Source organism: Furipterus horrens, unplaced genomic scaffold, assembly GCF_987537825.1.
Source record: "Furipterus horrens unplaced genomic scaffold, mFurHor1.1.pri manual_scaffold_11, whole genome shotgun sequence".
In the NCBI taxonomy this organism is placed as follows: domain Eukaryota; kingdom Metazoa; phylum Chordata; class Mammalia; order Chiroptera; family Furipteridae; genus Furipterus; species Furipterus horrens.
This window is the reverse complement of record NW_028327181.1, coordinates 99,204,865-99,231,570: the sequence shown is the minus strand read 5'-3', so window position 1 is coordinate 99,231,570 and position 26,706 is coordinate 99,204,865. Positions and strand designations below refer to the sequence as shown.

Sequence of the window (26,706 nt, the reverse complement as noted above, 5' to 3'; positions counted from 1 at the left end):
CTCGGGGACCCTCAGCATCACCTAGACTGGCCTGGGCACCTCCCCCACCCCCGCCCAGCTCCCCCAACCACTGGCAGGCTCCGGAACACCGCTGCGCGCACACACACACCCCACACTGATGGCTCCGGCTCTGCCAGGCCAGGGGCCCACCAGCGGCGCTGCTTCTGTGGGCAGAGGGACGCGACTGCTCGAGGATCCACTGCCCTTCCTGGGAGCGGCCGCGGCCCTGCCGTCGGGTCTCCCTCCCTCCCTTTGGCCGAAACCCGAACAGACGTCAGGGGAGAAGAGGGCCCCTGTACCGTGCCCCCACTGGTTCAGGCGCAGAGGTCTTCCTCCGCTAAGACCTACTTACTCCCCGACGCCCAGCTCCTTCCGCGCGGCCCCTGGGGGCGGGGGCGGGGGGGGGGGAGGCGCCGGACCCCACCTCCCTTCTGCAGGAATCTCTTACACTGGGGCTGTGAAGTTCGGAGTGTTTTTAGGCCGGCGATAAATAATTCACAGGGAACGTGGCATCAGGCTCCCCCCACGGAAAGAGGGGGCGCGAGTGGCGAGAGCCACTGTCACCTGCGGCTCAAGGACACTCGCGACGCGGCGACAGCGGGGACAGGGAAGACAGCGGTGGTGACTGACAGCACGCGGGCCCGCGTCACGCCTCCTGGCGGCCAAACTGGGCACCACGCGCTCCGTGCCCCCCAGCTGGCTGCTAGTGTAGGCGCCCCCGGTTCCAAGGCCCCCACTCCCACTCCTCAAACTGAGTCCCAGTCCCACGCCCCGAGGTTAGGTCGGGGGCTGAGCTCACCTGGCAGGCGGGGCTGTGGGCGGGGTACAGCCCAGACCTGTCCTGTCGACCGGAGTAAACCCAGGAGTCCAGTTTCCGGCCTACCCATCCCTGTAACTTTCCTATTCAAATTCTTAGAAGGAGTTTATCAACGACTTGAACCCGAACGGTGCAGCCAGGACAGAGGTGGCTCCGAGACACAGCACACCAGCCCAAAATAAGTTCTTTCCCTCGGTTTCCCAGCGGCCCCACACTGAGGACACAGCCAAGGTGGTGCCACCCTCCAAGGGCTGGGGACGAGGCACAAGTCCCATCGGGCGAGCAGCGCTCGGAACCAGAGTGGACCCCTGTGGTGAGCACAGGGCTGGGGGATTCCTACTTCGCTCACCCAGCAGGCCCTTTGGGGACCCACTTGGGGCTCTCCTGAATGCTAAGTGCCTTCGCATGTCCTGGACCTCCCGGCCTAGGACGAGGCATGAGTCGTCCTCCGCCGCAGGCTCGGGCTTCCCTTTCGGCCGTCGGGGAGCAGGGTCAAAGCCCCGAAGACCAGAGCAACCTGCTGGCCCAGACAGCCAGAGCCCGGGAGGCGGGGGGCGGGCTCCCGGCTCTCCCCGGGCTTCTCCGCCCACCCTTTCTTTCTTGTCCTCAGAATTTGGGTCCGTTGGGCGCAGGGTCAGCATTTGGGAAGATCCCACCACCCCGGGAAGCCCACGCTGATTCCCGGGGGTCAGAGGAGAGCGCTCCTGCCTGCCTAGGAGGAACAGAAGGAGCGTGGGGAGGAGAGGGCCTGGGGGCTCGCTGCGGGTGAAGGGGAGGGAGTGGGAAGGCAGACGCGCCGTAGGCGCTCAGCGGGCCCCCGGGAGCCAGGAGGGCGGGCTCCTGGAGTCACCCACAGCCCCCTTCGCCCTCCCTGCTTCTGCCCGCTCCAGCCCCCTTCGCTCTGGCGGAACCCAGCCCTGGCGCCAGCTCCTGGCTCCAGTCCCACCCCAGCGTCTTTCAGCAGCAACAGTTGGGGGGTCCCGCAGCCCAGACTCCCGCGCCCCAGCACCGCCCCCTCCCCCGCGCTGTCGCAGCGCCAGGCGGAGGAGCTGGGGGGCTCCACGACCCGGGAAACGAATGCCTTGGGCGCCCCGCCCGCGTCCTTCTCTCGCGGCCGCCGCACACCTGTCACCTCGGCCTCCCTTCCGCGCCCGCTCTCCTCCCGTCCGGGTCCAAACCCCAGGCCTGGCCCCCGAGGGTCCGCGTCCCCGAGCCGCACTCCTGAGGCTCCCTACGCCAGCCCGACTGTCCTTCTGTGCCCCGCGTCTGTCTCTGCCGTCCTTGTCCCCGCGGCGCCCAAGCCAGCCGCAACGCAAGTTAGCGAACTTTGCGCCCCCGGTTTGCCGCCTGCCACTCACCGGGGGAAGGGGCGCTGCGCCCGCGCTCAGAGCCCGCGCCGGCCGCCTCCCGCGGGGTGCACGTCCTGGCGCCTCGGCTCGGCGCGCTCTGTCTGAGCTCCGTGGGCGCCAGAGCCCGGGAGCGCGGGGCCGGTGCCCGCTGTGGCCTGGCGAGCTGGGCCGGGCCCGCCCCCGCGCCCCTCCCGCTTGGCCGGGCCGGGCTGGGCTGCCCGCCGCGCCGCGCCTCCGGCTCCTGGGGCTCTCCAGCTGCCCGCGGTGGAGCGCTCACTGCTGCCCGCGCAGCCGCCCCACCGGGGCCAGCGCCGCCACCCGCCCCGGCCCCGCCGGCCCGCCCCGCAGCCCGCACTCCTCCGCACCCCCCCCCCCGCCCCCTGCCGCCCGCGCGTCTGGGTCCCATCTCCCCTCTCCAGGGCTGTGTCCTCGGACTGACACTCAGGGCCAGGGTGGCCTCAGTAAAAACAGCACAGCCCGGTGCCCAGGGCTTGAGCCTGAAGCTCACTAGCTGGGCGGCCTGGGGCCAGTCAATTCCGAGGGTCCCCCAGTGGGTGAAGCGAGGCCAGCGCCTCGGGCACTGGCGCTTAGACAGCGGACGCGCTCTGCGGACAGCGAAGCGCTCCGGAGATGTTAGTACCGCTGGCTTGTTGGCCTGGCCGGGAACCGGCAAGGCAGGGAAGGCCTGGGGACCAGAGTGGGGGACCCGTAGGAAGGGACCAGGGCAAGCTTGCTTGCTTTCTTTTTCTTAAAAAATATTTTTAAAATTTATTTTTAGAGAGGGGAAGGGAGAGAGAGAAACGTGCAAGAGAAACAGCGATCGGTTGCCTGTCACACCTCCGACTGGGGACCTGGCCCACAACCCAGGCACGGCCCCGACTGGGAGTCACCTGTGACCTTTCCGTTTGCAGGGCGGACGCTCAGCCAGGGGCCCCTTTCTCTTTTCTTGTTCCAGTCGTCCCAGGCGCTAACCAGGCAGTGAGGCCAGCAGAGCAGGCAGGCCGGGGTCCCAGGGGCCAGCAGCAGGGCCCAGGAGAGAAAGGGGACAGGGGTGCTGGGCCGCCTCCCGAACCCACCCCGCGCCCCCAGGCCCCCGAGCAGGGAGCTGGCTCTGCAGCGCCACCTGGGGGCTGGCGGGGAGCTGCAGCTGGAAGGTGACCCCAGGCCCCAGGAGAAATGACAGGCACGTCAACCCTTGGCCCTCGGTGGCAGCTGCTTTATTTTCTCATATGCCCGACCTGGCGACCCCCACAGTCCAGCAGGAGGGGTGAGAGGGCGGAAGGGCAGCCTGCATCGCACGCGTCCCTAGCCGGGCTTATCTCCTTGCTGAGAGCTAAGCCCACACTGGCCAAGGCAGCCTTCTGGCAGGAGGTAGCGCTCACTGGTCCCTGGAAAAGAGGCAGCCAAGGCGCCGTGCCCGGGCGGGCAGGGCTGCCACCGTGGGACAGAGCCCATTCAGACTCGTCCAGTGCCTGGCCCGTTCCTGCCACGCCGTGGGGTCTGCGTTCAGCGCCCCAGCAGCCGCAGCATCTCCCGAGGGTCCAGCAGCTTCTCCCTGGGCTTCCCAGCGCCCTGGCCCCGGGCCACCTCCTCAGCATCCAGCTTCTCCCAGTCCGAGAAAGAGACCGGCTGGACCCCTGAGGCAGAGGGAAGCCGCGTCACTGCCCTGCCTCCGCCTCCACCCCCGCCCAGGACACCCCCTCCCGGCGGAGAAGCCCAGACCTCGGCTGCTGAGCAGGGCCTCGATGGCCGCAGAGCCCGGCCTGGGGCCGACGGGCAGCAGCCCGGCCTCCAGGTCCTGCAGCAGCGCCTGGCTGGTGAGGAAGCTGTCGGTCATGGTGGTGCCGATGACCCCCGTGGGCCCCCGCTTCACCCAGCCGCTGCAGTAGAGGCCTGGCGGGGGCGGCGACGGTTAGGGAAGGGCAGGCGGCTGGCCACGCGCCTGGCCGGCCTGAGTGCCCAGCACATATACGGGCACGGGCACCCATGCCCCCCCAGCCCCCCGCTGCGGCCACTGGCCGCCGCCCCACGTCCTGCTCAGCCTGCTGTGACCACACCACCCCTGACACCTGCCTCCCTGCAGACCAGGCCTCCCGAAGGGAAGGGCGGGGTCAGGCCCCTCTGAACACTTGCTACAGGGACAGGAGGGCGTGTGGGTGTTAATCAGACGGGGAGCCCCTGAGGGCCCCCCTCCTCTTTAACCTCCACACCCAGCGCCGCACTCAGGGCCTGGCCCAGGACAGGCCTGGATGGAAGGTTTAATAACCACACGTAGGTGGGCATCTCAGCTGGGCCGGGGACCCCCCTCGGGCCAGGAGAAGGCCGGGCTGGGCTCCAGGACGCAGCCCCCGGCGCCTGGCTCAGGGCAGCTTCTCACTGCGCGCCGCTGGGTGGGTGCAGGAGCGTGACTGTCCCCAGGAGACAACAGCCCCTGTCCCCACCAGATTGGGTGCCCAGCCTTCCTGCACCCGCTCACCTGGCACACTTACAACCCGGCCCTCCGTATTGGGGATGACACCGAGTCTGGGGTCAAAGGGCACACTGGGGTCAATGGGGCGGCTCTTGTACCCAACGCTGCTCAGCACCAGCCCACACGGGAGGTCCTCCGTGTCCCCGGTGGGGACTGCCCTTGCGGTCTCACCAGTCCCCTGTGGGGAGAGCGTGGGCAACACCAGCTGAGGTGGGGAGACTTGAGAACAGGGGTGTCTCTGTGTGACAGGGGACTCACCTCCAGCCTGGTGACTGCCAGGCGGATGCCTGCCGCCCGCCGCCCGTCTGGTGAGGGCAGCACCTGCTGGGGGCTTCGGAAGAAACGGAGGCCCCAGGCTCGGGGGGCCCCTGCCTGGCGGGCGGCCTCCTCCTGCCCTGGCTGCTCCGTGGCTGTCCGGAGCAGCAGCTCGGTCAGCCGCTTCCTGGGGCGGGGCGCCTCTGTCAGCAACACAGCACGTCTCAGGCCCTCTCTCCCCCGACGCCGTCCCCAAGCCCGCTCTGGCCCAGGTTGTCCCCTCCCTAGTGAGCTGGGGGGGCCAGGCCAGGGCCCCTCACCCTTGAGTCTGTCCTGGAGGCCCAAGAAATCCGCAGGGTCCAAAATGGGCCGGGTTCCTGGCAACTGAATCATCTCCCGAAGCTCCTTGGGGTGAGGGTGGCAGTGGGGGAGGCGGTCAGGCCCAGGGCGCGGCCCACCCCAGAGCCCACCCCCCACCGCCTGGGAGGGCGCCAGCCGCTCCCCTCCCTGCCCAGGGCAGCAGCGCGCCCTGGGGCCCTGCCCTGCCCTGCCCCCCCAGGGGAGACCAGATGAGGACCCGCCGCTCCCGCGCGCGCCCAGCACCTTGATGGTGAAGGCCACTTGCAGGGGACCGCGCCGGCCCACTATCCACACCGTCTTCACCCGACTCCGCCTCAGCGCCCTCAGCGAAGCCTCCGTGATGTCCGTTTTCTGGCACAGAAGAACGACCTTAAAGTCACCCAACGCCCCGCGCGGTCCTGTCCCGCCGCGGAGCCCGAGGGTGGCAGCGGGACGCGCGCCGCCGCCCCCCCTGGTGGCCGCACGGAGCACTGCCGCGCGCTCTGCAAACGGCTCCATCGGGAAGCCGGCAGCCAGGCCCGCGCACGAACGCAGCCAAGCGCTGACCACGGGGGCGTTACGGGGGCGCCAAGGGGACACGGTGCCGGCCGGAGAGAGAGACCAGAGCGGCCACAACAGGCTTTGATCGGTGACGAGTCACGACAGGAGGGTATGGGCTTCCCGAAGGGAGAAGGGGCGGCTGAGCTAGGAGCTGCAAGACCCCCTGGCAGCAGGGGGTTGCGAGTGTTCCAAGCGGCACGCTGTGGCCCACGGGACAGTTTCTGAAAGGCCGCGCGGCTAGACGCTGAGACGAAGCTCCGGGGGCCTCGCCTGACACCAAGGAAGCAGCCCCGAGCCCAGCCGCAGGGGTGGGTCCTGCGCCCCCTCCTCAGCGTGGCCGCCCCCTCCCCCCGCCCACTCACCTGCAGCTGCTCCGGTGGGGTCAGCAGCATCCGGGCCACGTCCAGAGCCACGTTGCCCTGGCCCAGAATCACGGCTGTGTCACAGCTCAGGTCCGGCGCCAGCTGCACAGAGAGGCCCCAGTCAGGCCACAGCCCTCGGCATCCGTGAGCCTCCGCCCCGGCCCCTCCCCCACGGGCCCACCCCCCTTCCTGGTGGGGGGGCCTCTGCAGTGGACCTCCCACCTCCTCGGCTGGTGTCTCCCAGCTCATCTCACGGAGAGCCTTCCAGGCCCTTAGATGGCTCCTTCATCCCCCAGCTCTGGCATCTAAGGCCTGCCCCAGCCGTGGCTGGGGGTGGGGGGGAGGAAGAGGCAGAGGGAGTGCACCCCAAACTCACCTCCTGGTTCTCAGGAAGCCCATTGTACCAGCCCACGAAGGCCCGGGCCGAGAACACACCAGGCAGCTCCTCCCCGGGGATGTCCAGAGCCCGATGGTCCTCTGCCCCGTAGCTCTGAGGAAGACCCGGAGCCCTCAGCCTGGCTAAGGGGCCAGCCGGCACCCCCAGCCTCTCTGGGGCGCGGCCAGCTCCTCCTCCTCGCTTCCACCCTGGCCCAGCCCAGTGTCCGGGCCTCACTCCTGTGCCTTCCACCCTCGGCCTCCACCTCCTGCCCCCGTCCCCCGCCTCCCCGCCCATCCGCACTCACCAGCACCACCGCGTGGTACGCTTCCCGCAGCTCCGGCACGGTCACGTCCCTGCCCACGGCCACGTTGCCGTGGAAGGCACAGCGGTCAGAGCGAGCCGTCTGAGTAAAGGTGTGGATGACATTCTGCAGGGCCGGAATGGGAGGGGTTAGAGGATGGGGCAGCTCCGGGGACCATACTTATGTGCCACCCTCACCCCAGTGTCCCCAGGATGGAACCCAGGTGGCAGCTACAGGGTCTGGGGTCATTCCATGTGGCCAGAGAGCTTCCCTTCCCTCCCACCTTGACCAAGGTCTCCCACCTCCCCTCTGCTCCAAGAGACTCACCTTCACCTCGGGGTGGTCGGGCGCCACCCCAAAGCGCGCCAGGCCGAAGGGCACGAGCTGCTTCTCATAGATGTCCACGCGGGCCCGGGCATGGTGCTGGGGAGGGGGCAGCAGGCGGTGGGCCGGGGGCGCAGGGCCCGCGTCCTCCCCTTCCCAGACAGAGCAGGAGAGCCCAGCTCAGGGGGCAGAGGACCCGAGGAGGAAGAGACGCCCAGACTCCCTGTCTGCCCCAACAAGAGGAACGGGGCAGCTGAGGCCAGACTCCAGGACTGCCCGTCCGTAGAGATGGTGAGAACCCGGCCCCCAGGCCGGTGGCAGCTTGCCCTCCACCGGAGGGGTACCCGATGCTCCGCATAGCCCTGCCTTCCAACCCCTTGACGCTTCTAGAAACGCCCGGTCAGGCCAGTGACCTGAGAATCACCCTGCCTTAGCTCCAGTCTCCAAGATCATCCTGGTGGCAAGGGGACCAGGCTGGACAAGGAGCTGGGAGCACAGCCGGGGCACGTGGCAGGCAGAGGGAGATAAAAGTGGCCCTGCCCTTAGTCTTAGGAAACACAGGCCCACTCACATGCCGGTGCCAGGGCACCTAGAGAGGCGTGGGAAAGGGGCACGGTTGGGGGTCAGGCACCAACCAGCAGATGACCGGGAGGTCTCAGGCTCTGCCTCCTTCTCTGTAAAATGGGACAGAAAATGCCCTGTCGGGGTGGTTAGGAAGCATCCTGGGGGTCAGGATGGGGAGACTCTGGGCCACGCAGCCCTGCCTCACACCGCTCTCCTGGCTCTCAAGGCAGCCCTCCCGATTCACTGAGACTCAGGGGACACGAGCCTCATCCCGACAAAGGCTCCTGCCACCTCCTGCCTTTGTCCAGATCCCCCTTCCCTCTTCTCCACTGCCAGCCCCACCCCCACCCCGCCCGGGTGTTTCTGGACCCCCATCCGCGCCTGCTACAGGTGCCACCGAGCCACCGCCTTCAGACCCCACCGATGTGGGGCCGGGCAGAGCCCCAGCTTCGGGCTCAGCTGCCACAGGGACCCCACCACTCTCTGGCTCTCTGGCCTCTCTGTGCAGCAGAGCGTCCCCTCCGGCCTGCTGCTCAAGGTTAAATGAGCGAGGCCTGAAACACGGAGCCCAGGGCGTGACGCACGGTGACTGTGCCGTCCAACAAGGCCATCACTACCATTACTGTCATTATTGTGGCAGGTCACTGCCTCGCTCGCGGGCCCTTCCGGCTGCCCACTGCCGCAGGACCAAGTCCCAGCTGCTCGGCCTGGAGGACACCACCTTACACAATCCGACTTTATCTTCCATCCTTCCCTGCTGTGGTCCTTCCCTCGAGGTCACACTGCTCTCTCCAAGGCCACCTCCACGAAGCTAAGGCCACCGGCCATGTTTACTGTGACCGCGGTTCTCTGGTATGGCCTGCCTCGGCCTCGTCTCCCAGGGAGCTCCCCCCGCCCCCTGAAGCTCCCTCCTGTGTCTCGGGCTGTTCTTTCTCACGCCCCCTTTCCTGAGTCCCCTTCTAACAGAAGTGCTCTCTGAGGTTCTTCCCGTCTGGGGCCCCGCCCTCCCCTGGCACATGTCCCCCAGGGAAGTTTCATGGGCTCCCACCTGTGACCTCAAAGTCCCGTGGACGTGCTGATATTCCCCTCCTCCCTCCTGCCCAGACCTCCCCGCAAGCCCCCAACCTGAGAGCCCTGGACGACCCACCCCAGACACCTCACACCCAGCCAACCCCCTCGCCCCAAACCTCTCCCCTGCTCTTCCTGGACTCCCTTCCACACACCCACCCGGAGCCCAGACCCCGGGGCTCCTCAGCCCTGTCCAGTCGGCCCCCCGCCCCCCCCACCTCCACACGGCCACCAGCAGCTCCCCACTGCTTTCCCAGGCACCAGCACCACCTCCCCAGCTCCATGTGTGCCCTGCAGGCAGAGAGAGAGCTCCAAGTCAAGAACGGGGTGCTGGCAGTCCCTTGCTTAAAACCCTTCAGTGAAGCCCACCGCCGCAGACAGCCGTGGTCGCCTCCAATGCAGATCAAACGCTCCGTCCCCAGGAAACACTTCCAGCTGACCCCACCTAACTCGGCTTCTGCTGGCCCTGTTGTCGCAATGAGCTCTGTCACCTGGATTGTTTGGAAGGTCACTTTTCTGCAGGGTGACCAGTTCATTTCAATCTCCCCAAGAGGCTCCCACTTTTAACACTGAAAAGCCCCACGTCCTGGGAAAACTGGGCCAGTTGATTGCAATATCTTTTATGTATCTGCAAATGTGTGTGTATAATTAATATATTCACCTTTTCTCCTGTCTCTTTATGGACGTTCCAAGTCCCTCCAAAGCAAGGCCATTCATTGTCCCCTGTCTTAGTCAGCCTAGATCTCCCTCTCTCCTCCCCCACCATGGTTCTCCCTCCCTCCCACCAAAGTCCAAGGTCTGGCAAAGTCTCAAAAGTAATTAGTAACCTTGGGGCCCTGCTCCCCAAGGCCAGCAGTGGAAGCCTGGTGCTGTTGGCCTTTGGGGGGGTGGAGAGCAGGAGGAAAGAACAGCAGGGCATGGGGGGCAATGGAGCCATGGGGGGGAGCACAGAGAGGTGGATCAAGTTACAGGAATCACTGAGGAGAAGAGGGGCTGGAGCCTGGAGGTGCAGGGTGCTGGGGACAGAGTGCAGACAGAAGAAAAGATGAGGGGCAGGGTAAAGTCACCCTGCAAGTCTGCCTAAGCCCCCGGGAGAGCCTGGACAGGGAGGCAGAGCCAGCCACCTGCCACTGACCACTGACCATAGCTAAGCACCTAGAGTCGGGAGCCCTGGATGCAGGTGACAGTGCATAGAGAGCGTCCAGTCTAGACAGGCTGGGAGCCCCTTCCCCACCAGAGGTCCAGGAGTGGGTGGGCCATGCCCTTATGGTTGGAGCAGCAAGTGAATGGTGGGTGAGGGAGCCAGGAGGGCGAGGCTTACCTTAAGCAGGTGTTGGGCAGTGTAGAAGCCAGCTGGGCCACTGCCCACCACACAGATCTGGGGGGTCTGCTCCTGTGCGCAGAACTGCCGGCGGGAGCCTGGGGATGGGGGAGGGGGAGGGAAGTCAGAACAACACTCCCACCTCAATTTCACACCAACTTCAGTGTTGAACGCAAGATGGAGCTTCCCAAGCTTCAGCCTCCTGTTTTTTATCAAAGCTTTGGCGTTTGCGGGGTTCTTTTATTTCATCTGAATCTCAGAGGTTGCGACTTCGCTGAGACCCCCACATTTCACACATGAACTTACTACGTCGCAGAAGATGACCTAGTCGACAACGCGCACCGCCCGCCCCTGAACTTGTCCTGCACCGCACGTAATTTTTCTTACGGAGTTCCCCACGCACGCAGCCAGAAGACCGCGCCCTTCCGAGGGGCCCCGTATCACCCCAGTCTCACCCGGTGGACCTTCACGGTCTCCCCTTCCCACCTCTGTTGGTCCTCGTCTCGCCCTAGGGCACCTTCCTGCAAGGGCCCCATCTGCCCCTGTACGTCGCCCCATCTCATCCGCGTGAGTGGACCCCCCAGCCTTGCCCGTCCCGTCTCGCCCCTCTCCAGCTCCGCCCCAGCCGGGCTCCAAACCCTCCGCTCAGAGCTCGCAGGCCTTCCCGCGCTCCCATACAGCCCCAGGGGTGCCCAGCTCCTACTCGGGGTGCTCCCGGCGGGAGGCGGCCGGGTCCGAGGCCACGCCGACCAGTGCCACCAGCGCCAGCAGCGCCAGCAGCGCGGAGCCATGGCTGCGCCGGGACGAGGGTCCTAAAAGCGGATCTGATACCGAGGACTGCCCTGCGCTACGCGCCGGGCGCGGGCTCCGACCCAGCCCCTCCCTGGCCCCGCCCACAGCGTAGGCCCCGCCCCAAACCCCGCCTCACACGCTCTGAGAAAGCTCAGTGCGGCTGCTCCACCCCCCAAGCTAGAAAGGATCCCGCCCCCAAAAGGGAAGCCCGCCTTTGGGCCCACCCCCTTCTGCTGAAAGCCCGCCCCTCGGACTTCCGGCACCTACGTGACTTGATAAATTTGTCCCCAATCTTTACCCCGTCTGGAGTTAAAGGAGAGCAAATCCTCAACGCTGTTTCAATCCCGTTTGCAGCAAGGAACCAATTAGAGAGGAGTTTACTTAGCCTCTCGTCGCTGGCTGATGACGCCACGCGCTTCCCTTTGATAGGTGTGCTGCCTGGGCTGCTAGCCAATCACCAGTGGGTTCGAGCAAGCGCGGAAGTCCGCAAAAGGGCTCGGCCTGGAAGTGGGCTGCGCTTTTCACGTACCTGCGTGCTGCACAGGTGTGACCCCCAGCCGGACGTGCTGCACAGGTGTGACCCCAGCCGGACGTGCTGCGCAGGTGTGACCCCAGCCGGACGTGCTGCGCAGGTGTGACCCCAGCCGGACGTGCTGCGCAGGTGTGACCCCAGCCGGACGTGCTGCGCAGGTGTGACCCCAGCCGGACGTGCTGCGCAGGTGTGACCCCAGCCGGACGTGCTGCGCAGGTGTGACCCCAGCCGGACGCTCCCGTCAGAAATGTCCAAACCAGCAGAGAATTTTTATAAAAAACTGCTTGAGTTCAAACTGATGACAAGTGCGAGGAAGTAAGATTTCAGATGCGCCCGAGCAGCTCCGGGGAATAAGTTTTGCGTTCCTTTTGCGCCTTTGAAATTAGAGGGAGCACACGGGGGACTCCGTGGAGGGAGGGCAAGCACGGCGGGGGCCGAGGTTTCGTGTCGCCTGTGGGCGGTTACTGCTCGGGGACGCGTTTCGGCGCTTCGGGAACGCGTCCCCCTAGGTCGGCAAGGACAACGGGCAGGACCTTTTAGGAGAAACTCTGACTAGAGAGGCTCCAGCCTGGGACGCGACTGCCCGCCCACACCTGCGCCTGCAGGGGCTGTAATCGGATCACCCTGTGGGGTTACTTTCCGTAGGACCCCTTTTTCGCCCAGAGGCCTTGCCCTGCGCCCCCCTTTCCTCTTCAGTAGGTGAGGACACGCGGGGAGCAGTTTGCCCCGCTCTGGGGACTCCGTCCAAGCGCTGGGACGGTGTGAGGGGAGGGCGGCTCTGGCCTCGAGGTAAAACTTTTAAGAGAGCAACAGCTTTCAAAAGCAAAACTAACGCAAAAAGCGCACGATGGAGAAAGTGTGTTTTTAAATGACGGGGTCTGTGGTCACCTCTGACCCAGGAAACCTCAGGCAGCTGCGCCCCCCCCCCCCCCAGGGCCCCCTTGTCCCGTGTCCCGCGCTGGCTTGGAGCCCTCCCGGCACTCGGACACCGCACCCCGCTATTGCTCACGATGCTGCCTCGTCATTTTCCGTCATCTGCTCGCTTGCACTATAGCAAAAGCGCGCAAACCCGGAGTGCGCCGAGGAGTTATCGCGAGATGGAGTCATGGAACGATCCCCACATGGAGAAGCGGGGCACGGCCAGCCCCCGGGAGCCCTCTGCGACCCTTCTCAGCACTCCCCCTCGCCCCTAACGTCCTTATTTCTACCAAGTCGCCGCGTCGGTGCCTGTCCGCCAGGCCAGTGCTGGGCAAACGAGGGCGGGCCGCAGCAGCCAGTCCTGGTTCTGTGCTCCCCACGAGCTAATGGCTTTGACATCCTTAAGTGCTGGTTTTAAATGTAAAGACGAATATTTTGTGACGTGGGAAAATGACACAAATTCAAAACCATTTTGTTAGAACGCAGTCACGCTCGTTCGCATGTGGCTGTGGCTGTTGCACACTTGGATGGCACAAAATGCTTTGCGTCTTTGTGACGGGGACCGCATGGCCCACAAAGCCCGAACTATTTCCTGCCTGGCCCTTTCCAGAGAGAGTGTTCGCTCCTGCGCCGGACTGTAAACTCCAGGAGGTGGGGGCCCAGTGTCACTCGTTATGTCCCCAGAGCGCTGCACAGTGCCCGGCGCCTAAAGGATGTTCACGAAGAGTTTGTCTTAATGATCAAACGATGTTATCCTTTCACATGGGAGGAAGAGGAGAAGACTTGGGGTGAGGTATTCCAGAAGGCCCTCCCAGAGGCACTGTATTTGGTGCTGAAGAGCAGGGATTCTGGAGTCAGACACACCGGGTTGGAATCCTTCTTCCCTGTTTACGAGCTGTATGACATTGAGAAATGTAATCCCTCCGAGGCTTGTGTTCACAACATGTAACACAAGGAAAAACAGTACCACATTCTTGTGAAGATGAAAATTAAATGGAATAGGTAAAAAATGTGCCCTAAGCTTTGAAGAGATGTTAGCTATCATCATCATCATCAATATCCTCACCTCTCACACACGCACCTACGCACCTTAGACCTGAGGTCACTGCAGATCCGCAGAAGGGCTTCACTCCCTCCCGTCCCCCCCCAAGCCCCATGCCTCCCAGTCCGCATTCCCAGAGTGACAGAAAATCGAGTCTCAAAGTGCTCAAGTGACTTGTTCCCAGGTGCCTGCGGTGCAGCCACGTCGGGTTCCAGGGCTGCTGGCAGCTGCCATTCCCCACTAAGGTCTAGATCAATAACAATGAGTCATCGATTATGTATTAGAGTGGTTTTAATCATTAGGCAGGATGGTGCAATGGGGCCTTTTCCGACAGTGCATTTTTCACGTGGAGAACTGGCCGTCTGGTTAGTCCCAGTCCTAGGCCTTAACGCCGTTTCTGAGCTACTGGTGCCGTGCAGAAGGGCTGCCTAGGCCACAGCAAAGCCGAAGGCTGGGGAGGGGCCGAGCCTGCCTGGGTCCGAGGGCGCTGCCGGGACTCAAACTGGGTGATCAGGAGGGAGATGGCTCACGTGGATGTGCTGACTGCGGCGAGTTTAATGAAGCACCTCCGTACAAGGTGCAAGCAGGGTGAAGGGGCTGGGAGGCGCCCCGGCAGGAGCAGAGGAAGGCGCGCTGCGGGAGGTAGTGAGAGCTGTGGCCCTCGGCAGGGAAGGGCAGGGTGGAGAGAGTGGCGGAAGGGTCGCGCGGGGCCATGGCAGCAGCCCAGCAGGGCCACCTCAGGCCACACCAGAGAAGGGCTCACCGACAGGAGCGGGCTTAGAGGGTGCCTCTCACCTGCCATCTGACCCTCCACCCAGTCCCCTGCGCTGACCTTCAGCCTCCTTCACCCTATCCAAGGACTTCACGGAAAAACAAGGCAGTTATGCACTCAGAACATGACTTTGCTCTTTCTCCGTGGGGATGACTTTGCCCCCCCCAGGGGACACTTGTCAGTGTCTCCAGACATTTTCATTGTCACAGCTTGGACTCCTGGCGCGTAGTGGCTAGAAGCTAGAGATGCTGCTAAACATCCTCCAGGGCACAGGACAGGCCCCCCAGGTCGCAGATTGCACTGCCCCAGCCCAGCCCCTGCCTCCCAGCTCTTGTATCTGCACCCCACGCTCCTTCTCCCCCTCCTTTCCTCTCTAAGGCCATCCGTCCTCCAGACCCTGCGCCCGTCACCCCCTCCAGCCTCCGTCACCCTCCCAGTAGTTCTTCTCTGTCTCTCCCTCGGTAGTTCTTCCAGGCCCACTCGTCCTAAATAACACGGAACAAAGCACTTTCTGGAGCTAGCCAAGCTATTTATACTCTTTCTCCCCTTACTTCCAGAACCTGGAACGTTCTCTTTATAAAACACGTACACTTCGGCCTCACGGATGCTGTGGCTCTGGGGAGCTCCTGAGCCAGGGTCTGTGGCGGGGAAAGTTGGCCAAAGGTAACTGCCCCTGCGGTCCCTGGGGACAGGGCTCCTACGGGGGACAGAGGCTGCACGGGCATGGGAAGAAGCAGTGGCGCCCGGAGGCCCTGGCTGAGGGCTGGCCCTGCCCTCTGGGTGCCGCTCCTGGCCTTCGCCCTGCGCGGGCCGCTCACCCCGGCGCGCACACACACACACACACACACGCTGCCCACCCCGGCACACACACACACACAGGCCGCTCACCCCGGCACACACACACACACACACACGCTGCCCACCCCGGCACACACACACACACAGGCCGCTCACCCCGGCACACACACACACACACACACGCTGCCCACCCCGGCACACACACACACACACGCCGCTCACCCCGGCACACACACACACACACACACACACACACACACAGGCCGCCCACCCCGGCACACACACTCACACACATGCGCACACACGCGCGCGCGCCCCGAGGCTCAGGCAGAGCGGGGAGGGAGCCGGCTGTTTAGTCCCGAGACGAGGCTGGCCAGGGCGCCCAGAACCCCCAGCCTCCTTTATTCTTCCCTCCAGATAGCCCGCAAAACCCAGAAAAGCGGGCGGTGCCCGCGCCCCCCACCCCGAAGCCCCAGCGCGCCCCCGCCTGCCCGCCCTCACTGCAGCCCCACCAGCTCCGTGATGGGCGGCGTCTGCACCATGAACTCCTCGTAGCGACTGAGAAACAGCCGGAAGCGAGCGAGGTAGGTGTCCTGGTTGTAAGGCAGCCGCCGCTCCTGGAGGAACTGCGACACCACGGGCTTCACCTGCCAGGAGGTGGGTGGGCGGGGAGGCCGCTGAGCTGGGGCCCCGGGGTGGGGGGGCCCTTCCGCGTCCCAGCCCCCGCTCCTGTCTGCCTTGTCCCGGGGTGCTCCGAGGGGCTGGGAGAATGCCTGCCTTTCCCCGTCCCAGCAGGCGAGGGAAGGGGGCCCCTCGGCAGCACCGCCCGGGCTCCGGGCTGCGGGCCCAGCGTCTCAGATCCCTTCCTCCACGCCACGCTCTAAGCCCATCAGCGTCAGCTCTGCCCCCTCCTCTGCCGGACCCGAGGGGAGGCCGGGGCTGCGCTGGCCAGTGACCTTGGTGAGCGCACTGCCAATGCACCCACGCGTCTCTGGTGGGAGACCCACCGCTGCCCGTTCCCTGGGTTGCCTCTCCTGCCAGTTGGGGGACTCGGGGTCCAGGCAAATACTGAAGGGTCCCCACCCTCTGCCCTCAGTGGTCTTCATCCCGGCCCCTCCGGCCCCACCCTCACCCACCTTTAGGCACATGTGGTCGGAGAGCTTCGGGAAGAGGTGGTGCTCCACGTGGCAGCTGACAATGGAGTGGCCAAAGGCCCAGTCCAGCACGGGCAGCCGGGGCAGGTTCAGCACGCCCAGGCTCATCATGTGGATCCGTCGGGGCTTCTTGTCCCGGGAGAACATGGGCAGCCCGATGTGCTGTGACGGGCACGCGGGTCACGGCCTGAGCCATCCCTGCACCTCCCGCCCCGCCCCGGTGTCCGCACACAGCACCCAGGGCTCCGTGGGCCCCTGTGCCCCGGCCCCTGCTCCGGCGGACCTGGAAGAGGTGCGAGGAGGCTGGGCCCTGAGCTCGCCACGTCCATCTCTGGGCCTCTCTCCCCATCTGTACAAGGAGCGGCTTGGCCTGGGTCCCCGGCGGGCCCCGTGGTCCTTTCATGTAGGGAACCGCTCCTCGTGGTTTAGGGAGTTGCAGCCCCGGCCTGAGCATGACCTGCCGCCGGCACCCCGGCCGTGCTTGTCTTTAAGTCTCAACAATGGCTGCGCATGGAACATGACTGACAGCCACTCAGAGGGTTTCCATGGGAATTGGATTTAAAGAATGCTTATTACGCTTTAGAACTTGCTCTGCTTTCTTTATCATTAATGTAACATAAACAATCTCTAGCAAGAAATGCATGAAACCTTGCACCTACTGCCAGTGTGGCATCAAGATGTTTGATAGACCCTGACACAGACTGTCACTGTGCCCCCTGTACTGGTACGTGTAATCTGTTACTGTCAACTGTAACCATAATGCCTCCAAACTACTGATGATTCATGAACCTTGACCTTGTATCTCTCGTGTGTATCCTCCTCGATAAAAGGCATGAGGGAAGAAGGTCTAATCACTGTTCTCCCCTAGAGAGAGGCAGCCACCTTCCTTCCCCCAGGCATAATAAAGTGTCCTGGGTAAAAGTTTGGTCTGCCATGGTCACGAAGCCTCTGCTGGACAGAACAACTTCCAACCAAGCCTAGGGTGTGCGAGGCACCCCCACCTCACTTTGAAGCCCCCGACTGCCCACTGTTGGCTCTCCTGCCCCTGTGTCTTGGTTTCATCCTAGAGAGCCCCTGCTCGGCTCTGCCCTCACCCACCCAAATCCTGCTCATCGTTCAGGGCCCAGTGGCGCATCTGCGTGTGTCTTTTTCATCCAGCAGGTTTGCGTGCACGCCTCTGCCAGGCGCTGCCCGGCCGGGGGGGCGTGACATGAGTGGGAGCTTCCCCTGTTGCCAGTCAGGCCGAGGGGCCGCAACAGAGGGTTAAGTCGTCATGGCTGCGGTGTGAGCGCTGGGAGTTGCGGCGTGCTGGTCCGGGAGGCAGGGGGGCGCTGGTCCCCACGGAAACGGCCTGGGACAGTGTGCGGAGCCCTGGCCTCCCAGCTCCTCTGTCTGCCTGCCTGGTGGCTGGTGCTGGGGCCCTGGGGCGGTCCCCAGTCCCCTTCACTCGGGGTTATCACAGGGAGTGAGGGTCGGGGCACAGGGCTTAATCAAGTGCTCTGTGCACAGCAGGTTCCTGACAAAACCTCAGGCCCCGTGTGAGTTGCAAAGAAGCCATTTCCTTGCCTGAGACCAAAGCTCTCTGCGGTGAGCCCCAGAGAGACGAGTAGCGGGCTGGGGTCGGGGGTGGGGGTGCCTGCTCAGGCGGAGCGTGCTCCCCCACTCCCCGCGCCTCACCTGGAAGATGTTGATGTGGAGGTAAGGGTGGGCCAGCAGAGCTCTGGTGCTCAGCATGCAGGCCAGGGCGGAGCCGGGGCCCTGGAAGCCCGACACGTTCAGGAGCAGCCAGTAGTGAGCACAGAGGCCCAGGGAGATCAGGCCCAGCGTCCGCACAGCTGCCCCGAGCTTCATCTTCCTCAGCCGCTCTGCCAGACGGGGCACCGCACACAGTGACGGGCGGGTGGGGCTCAGACCCGCACGCGGACTCCCCGGGGGCTCGGTGGTGCCGACCAGGGCGGCCTGCGTGTGGCCGCGCGCACACAGCCCTGGGAGGGAGGCCCACCCACGTGATGGACACGCCGCCGGAGCTCTGACAGCAGGTGGCGGCGTGGGGCTCGAACCCAGGCCCGGCGGCCCCCAGCCCCTGCCCCCGAGCTGTACCGCACCGCTGCAGGCTGCAGTGACGTGGGGAGTTCTGATGTGCAGCCCAGTGCGAGGCGTTTACAAAGCGTCTCACCGTGATCTCCTGAGGCTTTCCCACCGCCCCCGAGGGAGGCTCAGAGAGGTTAAGTTACCTGCCTGAGGCCACCAGCCAGTAAGTGGCTGGGCCCGATGTGGCCCAAGGTCTGGGGCCCTTCCCACCCTGCCCGGCTGTCTTTGCTCAGGGATCCTTCCCCCGCCCCAGCCCCCCACACCCGCACAAGCACACAAGCAGCTTCTGGGGGGGGGGGAGGAAGGGCGAGAGCAGCCGGCAGCACACTCACCGACAGCCACCAGCGGGGTGATGACAGGAAGCGAGAGGGGCGCCAGGAACATGTAGACGTAGCGGTTGAGGAATGGCAGCCTCCAGATGCTCGAGTCCCCCAGGCCCAGCACGTTGGTGTGGCCGTGGTGCATTTTCACGTGTCCGTGCTTGGCGTCCTCCGCGGGGAAGGCTGTGCACACCTAGTGGGGGAGCCGGAGAGGACAACGCAGGGCCCTGCAGGGCCTCCCCGCCTTCCTTACAGCCCCGGCTCCTCGGCCGTGACCGTCAGTCCTCAGGCATCAGTGGCCACAGGGTGGCAGCCAGTCAGAGCCAGCCCCCTGGACAGCCGCTCTCCACTGACCAGGCCGGCAAGCCTGCGGGGACTGGGCACCCTGCAGGTCGGGTGTCCCGCAACGGGCTGAGTTACTTTGTGCGTTTCCCTTGGAAACCCCTGGGCCTTCGGGGCACCGCTGCGCATCCTGGGCCCACGGCAGGGGGGCGGGGGGCGAGAGGGGTCTGGAGGCAAAGGGAGGCCCCCTCCTAAACTGTCCATGAGGCGGCACCCCCCTCGGGGTCCCTCTTCTGTGCGTTCCTGGGAGCCTCCCAAGCTGGCGCCAAGAGGGGCTGAGGCACTTCTTACGCCGATGAATGCAGATGAGCCTGCAGCCGTCAGCCCTCCCATGTGGTGCCCAGGCCCCAGGCCCTTGCTAATTGCACTGGAGACGCTGCCCTCCCACTTCCAGGAGAATGGAAGGGTTTTCCAGTGCCAACCACCGTGGGCCTTTTACAGGCAGCAGAAGTGGCCGCTCAGCGTTCTGCACTTCACAGACGTGACTTGTCCGTCTTCCAGGCCCGGGCTCAGTGGTGTTATTATCCACAGTTGACAGAGTAGGGACTGGGATAGAGGGGGGCCATGTGACCCCCCCCCATGTCACTCAGCCACAGAGGTAGCCGAGGCAGAATTTGAGCCCAGCTTTAACCCAAGATAAGGCCCCTGTGACGACCCGCCCACTGCGACAGAGCAGCAGAGGCAGGGCCAGGAGAGGACAAGGCAACGAAGGCCACCGTCCTCACACTCTGCGCAGGGACTTGCCCCTTGGGAACAAAACGAAGCCAAAAGGTCTTCAGAAGCTCTATCTACAGGACGCTGAGGAGCACGGTTAGTAAGGTCACCATGGCGGTTTGACAGCGGTCACGGGAAGATGCTGGTACCGCACAGGGCCCGCTGAGAAGGCGGAGGGCAGGGAGGTGAGTGCTCATTTGGGGACAGAGTTGCTGGGAGAAAACAGGACCAGCTGCCTCGCTCCCAGCTGATGTAACCCCCGACGGGCGGGATTGGCTCTGTCTTTGTGACCTTGAGGAGGGACAGACCTGGAAGAGGCTGCAGAGGGTGGGCAGGTAACCTGTTTATTACAGTGACGTCTCTTCCAGGCCTGCTGGTCTCAAGACCTGCCTGCCCACAAGCACACACACACCGGGGCTCCTGGGTTGGTCTGAGTTAGTGGCAGAAGCCTCTGGCGGTGACACAAGGGGCCATGGCCCGGGTCCGTTGGGCCGTTCTGACCCGCCGGCCTCTGCCAAGGCAAGTGTGTGTTTCAACCCTCACGATTCTATCCCATGGAACTGGAAGAGCCGCTGCTTTTAGCCGGCCCTCCTGCTCCAAGGGCCAGTCCCCTCTGCATTGCTCCTGTCACCAGGAGATGTCAGCTGAGTCATCTATGAATCAATAAGTAAGTGCTGGCAAGGCTGCGGAGGACATGGACCCCCAGGCACCGCTGGCAGGACGGCAGACAGGTGCGGCCAGCGTGGAAACCAGTGCGGGGGGACTTCAAACACCAGAAACAGTGCTGCCACACGGTGCCGCCATTCCGCTTCTGGGTATTTATCTGAAGACAACAAAACCACTAATTTGAAAAATATATGTGCATCCCTACATTCATTACGGCATTGTTTACAATGGCCAAGACGTGGGAGCAGCCCCCGTGCCCGCCGGCAGCCGAGTGCCTACACGCAGCGGAACGGGCCTCGGCCACAGCGAAGGATAAAATCTTGCGTCCGCAGCAACAGGGGTGGGCCCGGAGGGGGCTGTGCTCAGTGAAAGAAGTCAGACAGGGAAACAAGTACCGTACGGTCTCACTTCTATGTGCGATCTACAGAGACAAAACGAATAAACAAAACAGAAACACGCTCATAGACACACTGACGGCTGCCAAAGCAGAGGGACTCAGGGGGCGGGAGTACAGGAATGTCAGCTGTCTGCCCAGTGACGGAACTGGTTTTCCTCCCGGCGCACGCCCGGCTGCTCCTCCCAGGCCACGAGCTGACCACGCTTTGAGCACCAATGTCAGAAACGCCTGGGGCCTGAGCCGGACCCTCGCGGGCCTGCGGGGCTCTGGGTCAGTCCCAGCCACGCGTCCAGGCCTGAGGACGCAGGGAGACGGCCTACCCATGCGGTGCCCAGCATGTGATTTGGGACTCGGAACGCGCTGAGTCTGCGTGCGATTTGCCTTTTATAGGAATAAGCACGGAGCTGAGGCTGCTTCCATAGTGAACCTCCCTCCCCCCTGGGTGCCCGCAGGGGGATTTAGGGGAGAAGGGGCCACGGCACCCAGGTAACGGCGTGTCTACGGGTACGCACGCCCGTCACCCCTGTGTTCACTGGCCCCACGTGCTGCCAAGGCAGCTGCGGGATGGATTGTCCTGCTGTGAAGGGTTATTTAAAGGTCTCACCCAAGAGGATCACATATCCAGACCCAGAGAAAGTTCCGGAAGCCCCAAGGCTGGTGGTGTTCTTGACATCACCGCCCTCTGTGCCCCTCAGAGCCCCAGTCCCTCGGCAGCACCAGCGGCACGTGGTCGGGCGGGCGGGCGGTTGTCCGCGCAATTCCTCCTGACGTCCCCTCGCTGAGCGTCGGGGCCCCCAACCTCCCACTCACATGTTCCTCCTTCCTTCCTTCCAGTTGTTCCTCCACCGAAGAGCCCTCAGGGCTCTGCCACTGGCCAAAGGGAGCTGTCCAGTTATCTTAATTTGTCTTTTGAGTGGGAAATGTGTTTGCATGGTTCAGAATTCAACCAGCGTGCCGTGCCAGGTCCGCCTCCCCACCTGCCAGCTGCCCGGGGAGGTAAGGGAGGCTCTCGGTTCCTCTCAAATTTTCCTTTTGTTTTCTTTTTTAAACAAACAATGCTTTTCAGGACTAAACACCATCATCACAAAATGATGGCACAGACCCAGCTAGGTGTAAAACAGGTCATCCCACTGGACTAGAAGTTCAGGGACAGGATGAGGCAGGTGACAGGCCAGCTGAGAGGCTGTGAGGGCAGGAAGTGCAGGTGCAGGGGCAGATCTGGGGCAAAGGTGAGGGGTGGGAGGAGGAGGAAGAAGCCGGGACAAGGCCAGGTTTCCAGCTCAGAGCCAGGGGCACGTTGGGGCCACTCCAGCGACGGGCCCGGTCTGAAGTTCAAATCTAACTGGGCCTCCGAGTCCTGTTGGCTGCCCCAGGCAGCTCCTGGCAGCGCCCCCACGCCCGCCACAAGAACACGAGTTCCTGGTGGCAAGTCCGCAGGATGGGGCCGGCTCTGCGGTGGTGTCACATCAGTTTGTCCACTAACGTGTCCCCGGCCCTCCACCGTGGCCAAAGGGAGTGTCTGAGTTGTCTAGTTTATTTTTTGAATAGGTAACACGTTTACATAATTCAGAATTCGGAAAGTGCAGTGACAGGTCCTCCTCCACCCCCTGCATGAGAGAGGGACGTGGTGAGGGCGGAGCCGGAGCCCTGAGAGCCCCCTGCACTGAGCGGGCGGGACGTGGCCCTGAGAAAACCGCTCCCCTTTCAGGCCGTGCCCCCAACAACCCCTTAGCCCCACTGCCGGCACACGGGCCTCCTTGCCCCCCTCTCCAGGGTCCCCGTTAGGCTCTGTGGGCCCCTCGGGCGTTCGGCTTCCTCCCGCCTCTGTGCCTCTGCCTGCGTGTCTGCCCCACGTGAAAGCGCCTTCTGCTCCGCACCTAGCCGGCCCTGCCCTGGCTGCGCTCCCTGGCCTCTCCCCGCCGGGTTCCCACCTCGGCACTCCCAACACCTGGGGCCAGGTCGTTCCGTGTTCCGACGGCCTGTCCTGTGTGCTGCACTGTGTTTAGCAGCATCCCCGGTCTCTACCCACTAGATGCCAGAAGTACGCACAAACGCGCGCCCACACACACGCACACACACACACGCACAGCAGAAAATGCCTGCGACACTGCGGTGTCCCCAGCCCAACCCCCTCTGCTCACAGCCGTCACCCCAGCTGGCCGGTGCTGCCTGCCCTGCTCCCAGCCCACCCCACACCGGCGGGCAGCCCTGGGCAAGCGCCCTAAGCCCAGGACCGGTCTCCTCGTCTACAACTAGGCAGTAGCAGCCGGACTACGGGAGGGGGTGGGGGTGGTCCATGAGATCGTTTGTGTCAAGCACTCAGGAAGGAGCCAGGAAGTGTCGCGGCACGGTCGGGACTTGTGTTACTCTGATGTCCTTTGGGTGCCCGAGACCACCGCTCAGCAGCTGCCCACTCAGCTGCCAGACACGGTCTCAGTCCCCAGATGTCCCCACCCAACCCATCAGGTGGCCCCTTCCCGCCCCGAAGCGTCCCTACCTCATTCTCGTTAGGCGGCCACACAAGGCGACTGCCGGGCCTCGCCCCAGGGCCGTGGGCAGCCTCTGGGTCGCCGCTGGCAGGAGCGGGCTCCGCAGACCCACGGGCTTATCCCTGAGGAAGCCACCGCAGAGCTGGGGGCAGGGGGGTGGTGGGGGCGCCTCAAAGTGTGCTGGGACCCTACACGTGTGACGAAACAGCCCAGGACACACGCGCCCGCACGCCCACCCCGCACGCGCGTGGGCTCCCGGCTTCGCCATTGGACGGCACTTACAGAAATGTTGTTATTGGAGGAAACTGGGCCAAGGGCACCTGGGCCTCTTACCCTATTTTTGCAACGTCCTGTGAATTGGTAATTAATTCAAAAATAAATGTTTTGTTGTTGTTGTTTTTTACAAAAATATTTGGGATGGCAGATCCGAGTTGGCCCGTCAATTGAAAATTTTAAATGAAACAAAAGTTCACAGCTGAGCCTCCGCAGCGTAACACCTGCAGGGCTCAGGTGGCGAAAGGCAGAGCATCAGAGAGACGCCCAAGGGCTGGGCCCCCCGAGTTCCTGCGGAGGGCGCTCGGGAGCTAGGACCGGGCTGGGTTTCCTGGCTCTGTTCCGCCACCACAAAGGACTTGACTGGAGGTGAGGGCATTCCCCAGGTGACGCTCCCTCCTGGGCGCCCAGCTGCGACTTGTCCCCCAGCGGCACAAAGTGGGCTTTGGAAGGAGGGTGCAAAGCGGGGACCTAACGGCTCCGTCCGTTTCCTCCCACTCGGCGGCATCTTAACTGTGAGCACATGCAGCGGAGTCTCTGAAGCCCCCTGATTTCAGGAGCTGACCATTCCCAGGCTTCAGTACTCAGACCACGGTGGCCCTGCGCACCCACCTTGCCCCCACCTTCCTGTGGCCCTTCACTGGCAGTCCCCAAGAATATAACAGTCCCTGTGGCATCACTCAGGACAGGGAGGGGCAGGTGCTCTTGCAGGGGGAGCCCAGGGCCATCAGTGGGCTGGAGAGAGGGCCAGGGGTACGCTAATAGGAAGACCAGAACGTTCTCAAGTAGACCGGAAGTGGGTCTTCAGACGCAGGCCCCCACTGGCATGGGGATGTGTGTATGACTGGGGATACTTCAGCACATAAGCATCACTGGCCCCCTCCATCTGCTTGCCCCTCCCCCCAGAGCCAATGGGTCGGACAGGGTGAGGTCCTTACCCACCCCCAGCAGGAGCCAGTGGACCCTGAGACAATACTGGCCAAAGCTGGGTGCCCCGGGAAAGCCAGGGATACTCAGCTGACACCTCAGGCTGCAGACAAGAGGACTAGACTGCTCTGCAGTGATGGGGTCTCCTGGGGGCCAAGGCTTGGGCAGAGCACAGGCACCCAGTGGAAGAGGGTCCTGGGCAGCAAGAGCTTGCAGAGAACAGACGGCGGGCCGGAGCCCGAGCACTCAGCCCCCTGAGCACACACGCAGAGTTCTGTCTGCTTTGCACACTGCACCCTCCCTTTCAGTTAAAGACAAACGATGCCCAGCAAACACTGCCAGCCCTTTCCTGCTGCTGACCGCACGCTCCCTCCAGAGGAAAAAGGGCAAAGCGAACGCAGGTCAAGCTCGGAAGGGCCAGGCCTCAGCCCCGCACGGCAGCCTCGCACTGGCTTCACGGGGCGGCGGTGGTAGTGGGCGTAGCACGGCTGTTCCTGCTGATCAGATGAGGAAGTTCGCCCTGATAACGTGCTGACTCAGTAACACGGGGCCGGGAACCCAGCCGAGGAGTGCCACTCCTGCCCTGCGCCCGGCCTGGCTGGCCAGGTGAGGGTCCACCTGGAAGGGAGCGGGGGTCCCGGAGAGGCCTGAGACCAGTCCAGGACAAACGGCGGCCTGGCCAGAAACCTTCGCCTCCCTGGCCTTGCTCGTGGCGGAGGGGGCTGAGACAAGATGGGGAGGGGTGGGAAAGTGGGGCACAGGGTCAGGAGAGAGGAGGGTCCTTCCTGAAGCAAACCTGGGGGAGCAGCGAGGCTTCTCAGGGCGGCTCAGCCTCCGCCAGGCGTCGCGGGGCACATGTCCCAGAGCTGGGGCACTGGGACACCAGGCACCCGCTCCCCACCCCCTTCTGGGTGTGGCTCACATTTTAAACCCCGATTGCAAAAGCAGGAGGCCCCCAAGGTCTTGGCCAAGACCTGCAAGTCGCAGGTGTCCTGGCAGAAGGTGGGAGTTCTGTCACCACTTGGGCCAACGCTGCAGAGAGGTGAGCGGGCATCCCCCGGCGAAACGGCGGTGCCCAGGCAGTGTCCGCTGCCACAGGCAGACACTCGGACGTCCCTCGGGAAGTTCTCTGCCCGCAGGCGCCGCCAGCGACGAGGGCCACACACACACACGACAGTGCACACTGCACACCTGGTCCACCCCTGGGGCACACACAGCTGTGCACACCTGCACGCCGGGACAGAGCAATGAGTTGCCCACCCAGTGCCAGCAGCGGCCTCCACGTCCCCAGGCTCACCTCCACGAAGAAATGTGTCCAGATCTTGCTCCAGAGCTTGGACTCAGTGAGGGCGCCATGCGTGGCCAGGTGGCTGCCCTTGACAGTGAGCGTGGAGTGGCACACGCCCAGGATGGCGATGCCCAGGACGAAGACCAGGACATCCTCAGAGCGCAGGCACAGGAACCCTGCGAGGGCGAGGGGGCAGGGTCGTTCTCCTGTTTTGGGACGCCTGAGCCCAAACACCCCAGCCCCCACCCCGGAAGCCCAGATCCAGGGGGGCCCAGCTCTGGGGCGCTGCTACAGACAGCAGCGGGGCAGGTCCCACTATGGCCTGAGGGGAATGAATTGGCTCTCTCTACAGGACTGGGGGACAAAACAGAGCACCAAGCATATTCCAGGAGTCTTGACTTTGGGCCCCAGCCAGAGCAATGACCCCCTGGTGGGGGTCCGGGTCAGGGGAGGCCCGGGAAAACGGCTGCCCTCCCCCTTCACCCCATCCCTGGTGTCCCCACAGAACACCCTTCCCCTGCAGGCCACCACATCCCTCCCAGCCTCTCCCTGACCCTCCTCACCTTCCCCCTCCTCTGCCCTTCATGCCAAGCCTTCTCCCTCCTCCAGCACCCGGGTCCTCTGGGGACATAGGGCAGGACACTCCAACCAGACTTTTGGATTTGGGGTGTGACTTTCCATCCTGGGGTCCTGGGCAGGCAGCATCTCCCCAGCTCCAACCCCCCCAGCCCTCTTCATCCCCTCCCCCGTACTCCCTACCCAGCCCTGTCCCTGCCCTGTCCCTGCCCTGCCCCTCACCAGGCAGCAAGGAGAGCAGGCTGAGCGCGAGGATGGCGCAATCCACGCCGTGGCGCTCCCACCACGAGCTCGCCTTCACCACGTCCTGGACCCGCGCCTCCAGCTCGCCCAGCAGCGCCTCGGCCCCGGCGCTTGCTTGGGGCGCTCCCTGTGCCGTTTCCATGGGGCACCCCCGGATGGCTGGGGAGACAGCAGAGTGTCTGCGGCGACCGGCAGGGCGCGGAGCGCGGGGGCGGGTCAGGGCGGAGTCAGGTGCTGGGCACCCGCCCCCCGCCCCCGGTGT

The 26,706-nt window shown here is 64.2% G+C and overlaps 2 protein-coding genes across 3 annotated transcripts; both read right to left on the bottom strand.

The window, feature by feature from the left end:
* Nucleotides 1–3,371: 3,371 nt before the first annotated feature.
* FDXR (ferredoxin reductase) lies at nt 3,372–10,993 on the bottom strand. Of its 2 annotated transcripts, none has more exons than XM_090291783.1 (12): nt 10,814–10,993; nt 10,111–10,208; nt 7,161–7,256; nt 6,837–6,959; nt 6,530–6,643; nt 6,154–6,255; nt 5,495–5,602; nt 5,212–5,296; nt 4,895–5,094; nt 4,643–4,841; nt 3,889–4,059; nt 3,372–3,803 (listed from the first exon to the last, which is right to left on the bottom strand). In XM_090291783.1, the coding sequence occupies exons 1-12, from the start codon at nt 10,899–10,901 to the stop codon at nt 3,673–3,675; spliced, it is 1,515 nt and encodes a 504-aa protein (XP_090147909.1). In that variant the 5' UTR covers nt 10,902–10,993; the 3' UTR covers nt 3,372–3,672. The 2 variants fall into 2 exon arrangements, with proteins under 2 accessions (XP_090147909.1, XP_090147908.1); XM_090291782.1 differs by having other exon boundaries at nt 4,643–4,814.
* Nucleotides 10,994–15,451: 4,458 nt separating this feature from the next.
* FADS6 (fatty acid desaturase 6) lies at nt 15,452–26,666 on the bottom strand. Its single transcript, XM_090291482.1, has 6 exons — nt 26,424–26,666; nt 25,635–25,801; nt 18,542–18,722; nt 17,796–17,983; nt 16,101–16,280; nt 15,452–15,611 (listed from the first exon to the last, which is right to left on the bottom strand). The coding sequence occupies exons 1-6, from the start codon at nt 26,584–26,586 to the stop codon at nt 15,462–15,464; spliced, it is 1,029 nt and encodes a 342-aa protein (XP_090147608.1). The 5' UTR covers nt 26,587–26,666; the 3' UTR covers nt 15,452–15,461.
* Between the last annotated feature and the right edge of the window lie 40 nt (nt 26,667–26,706).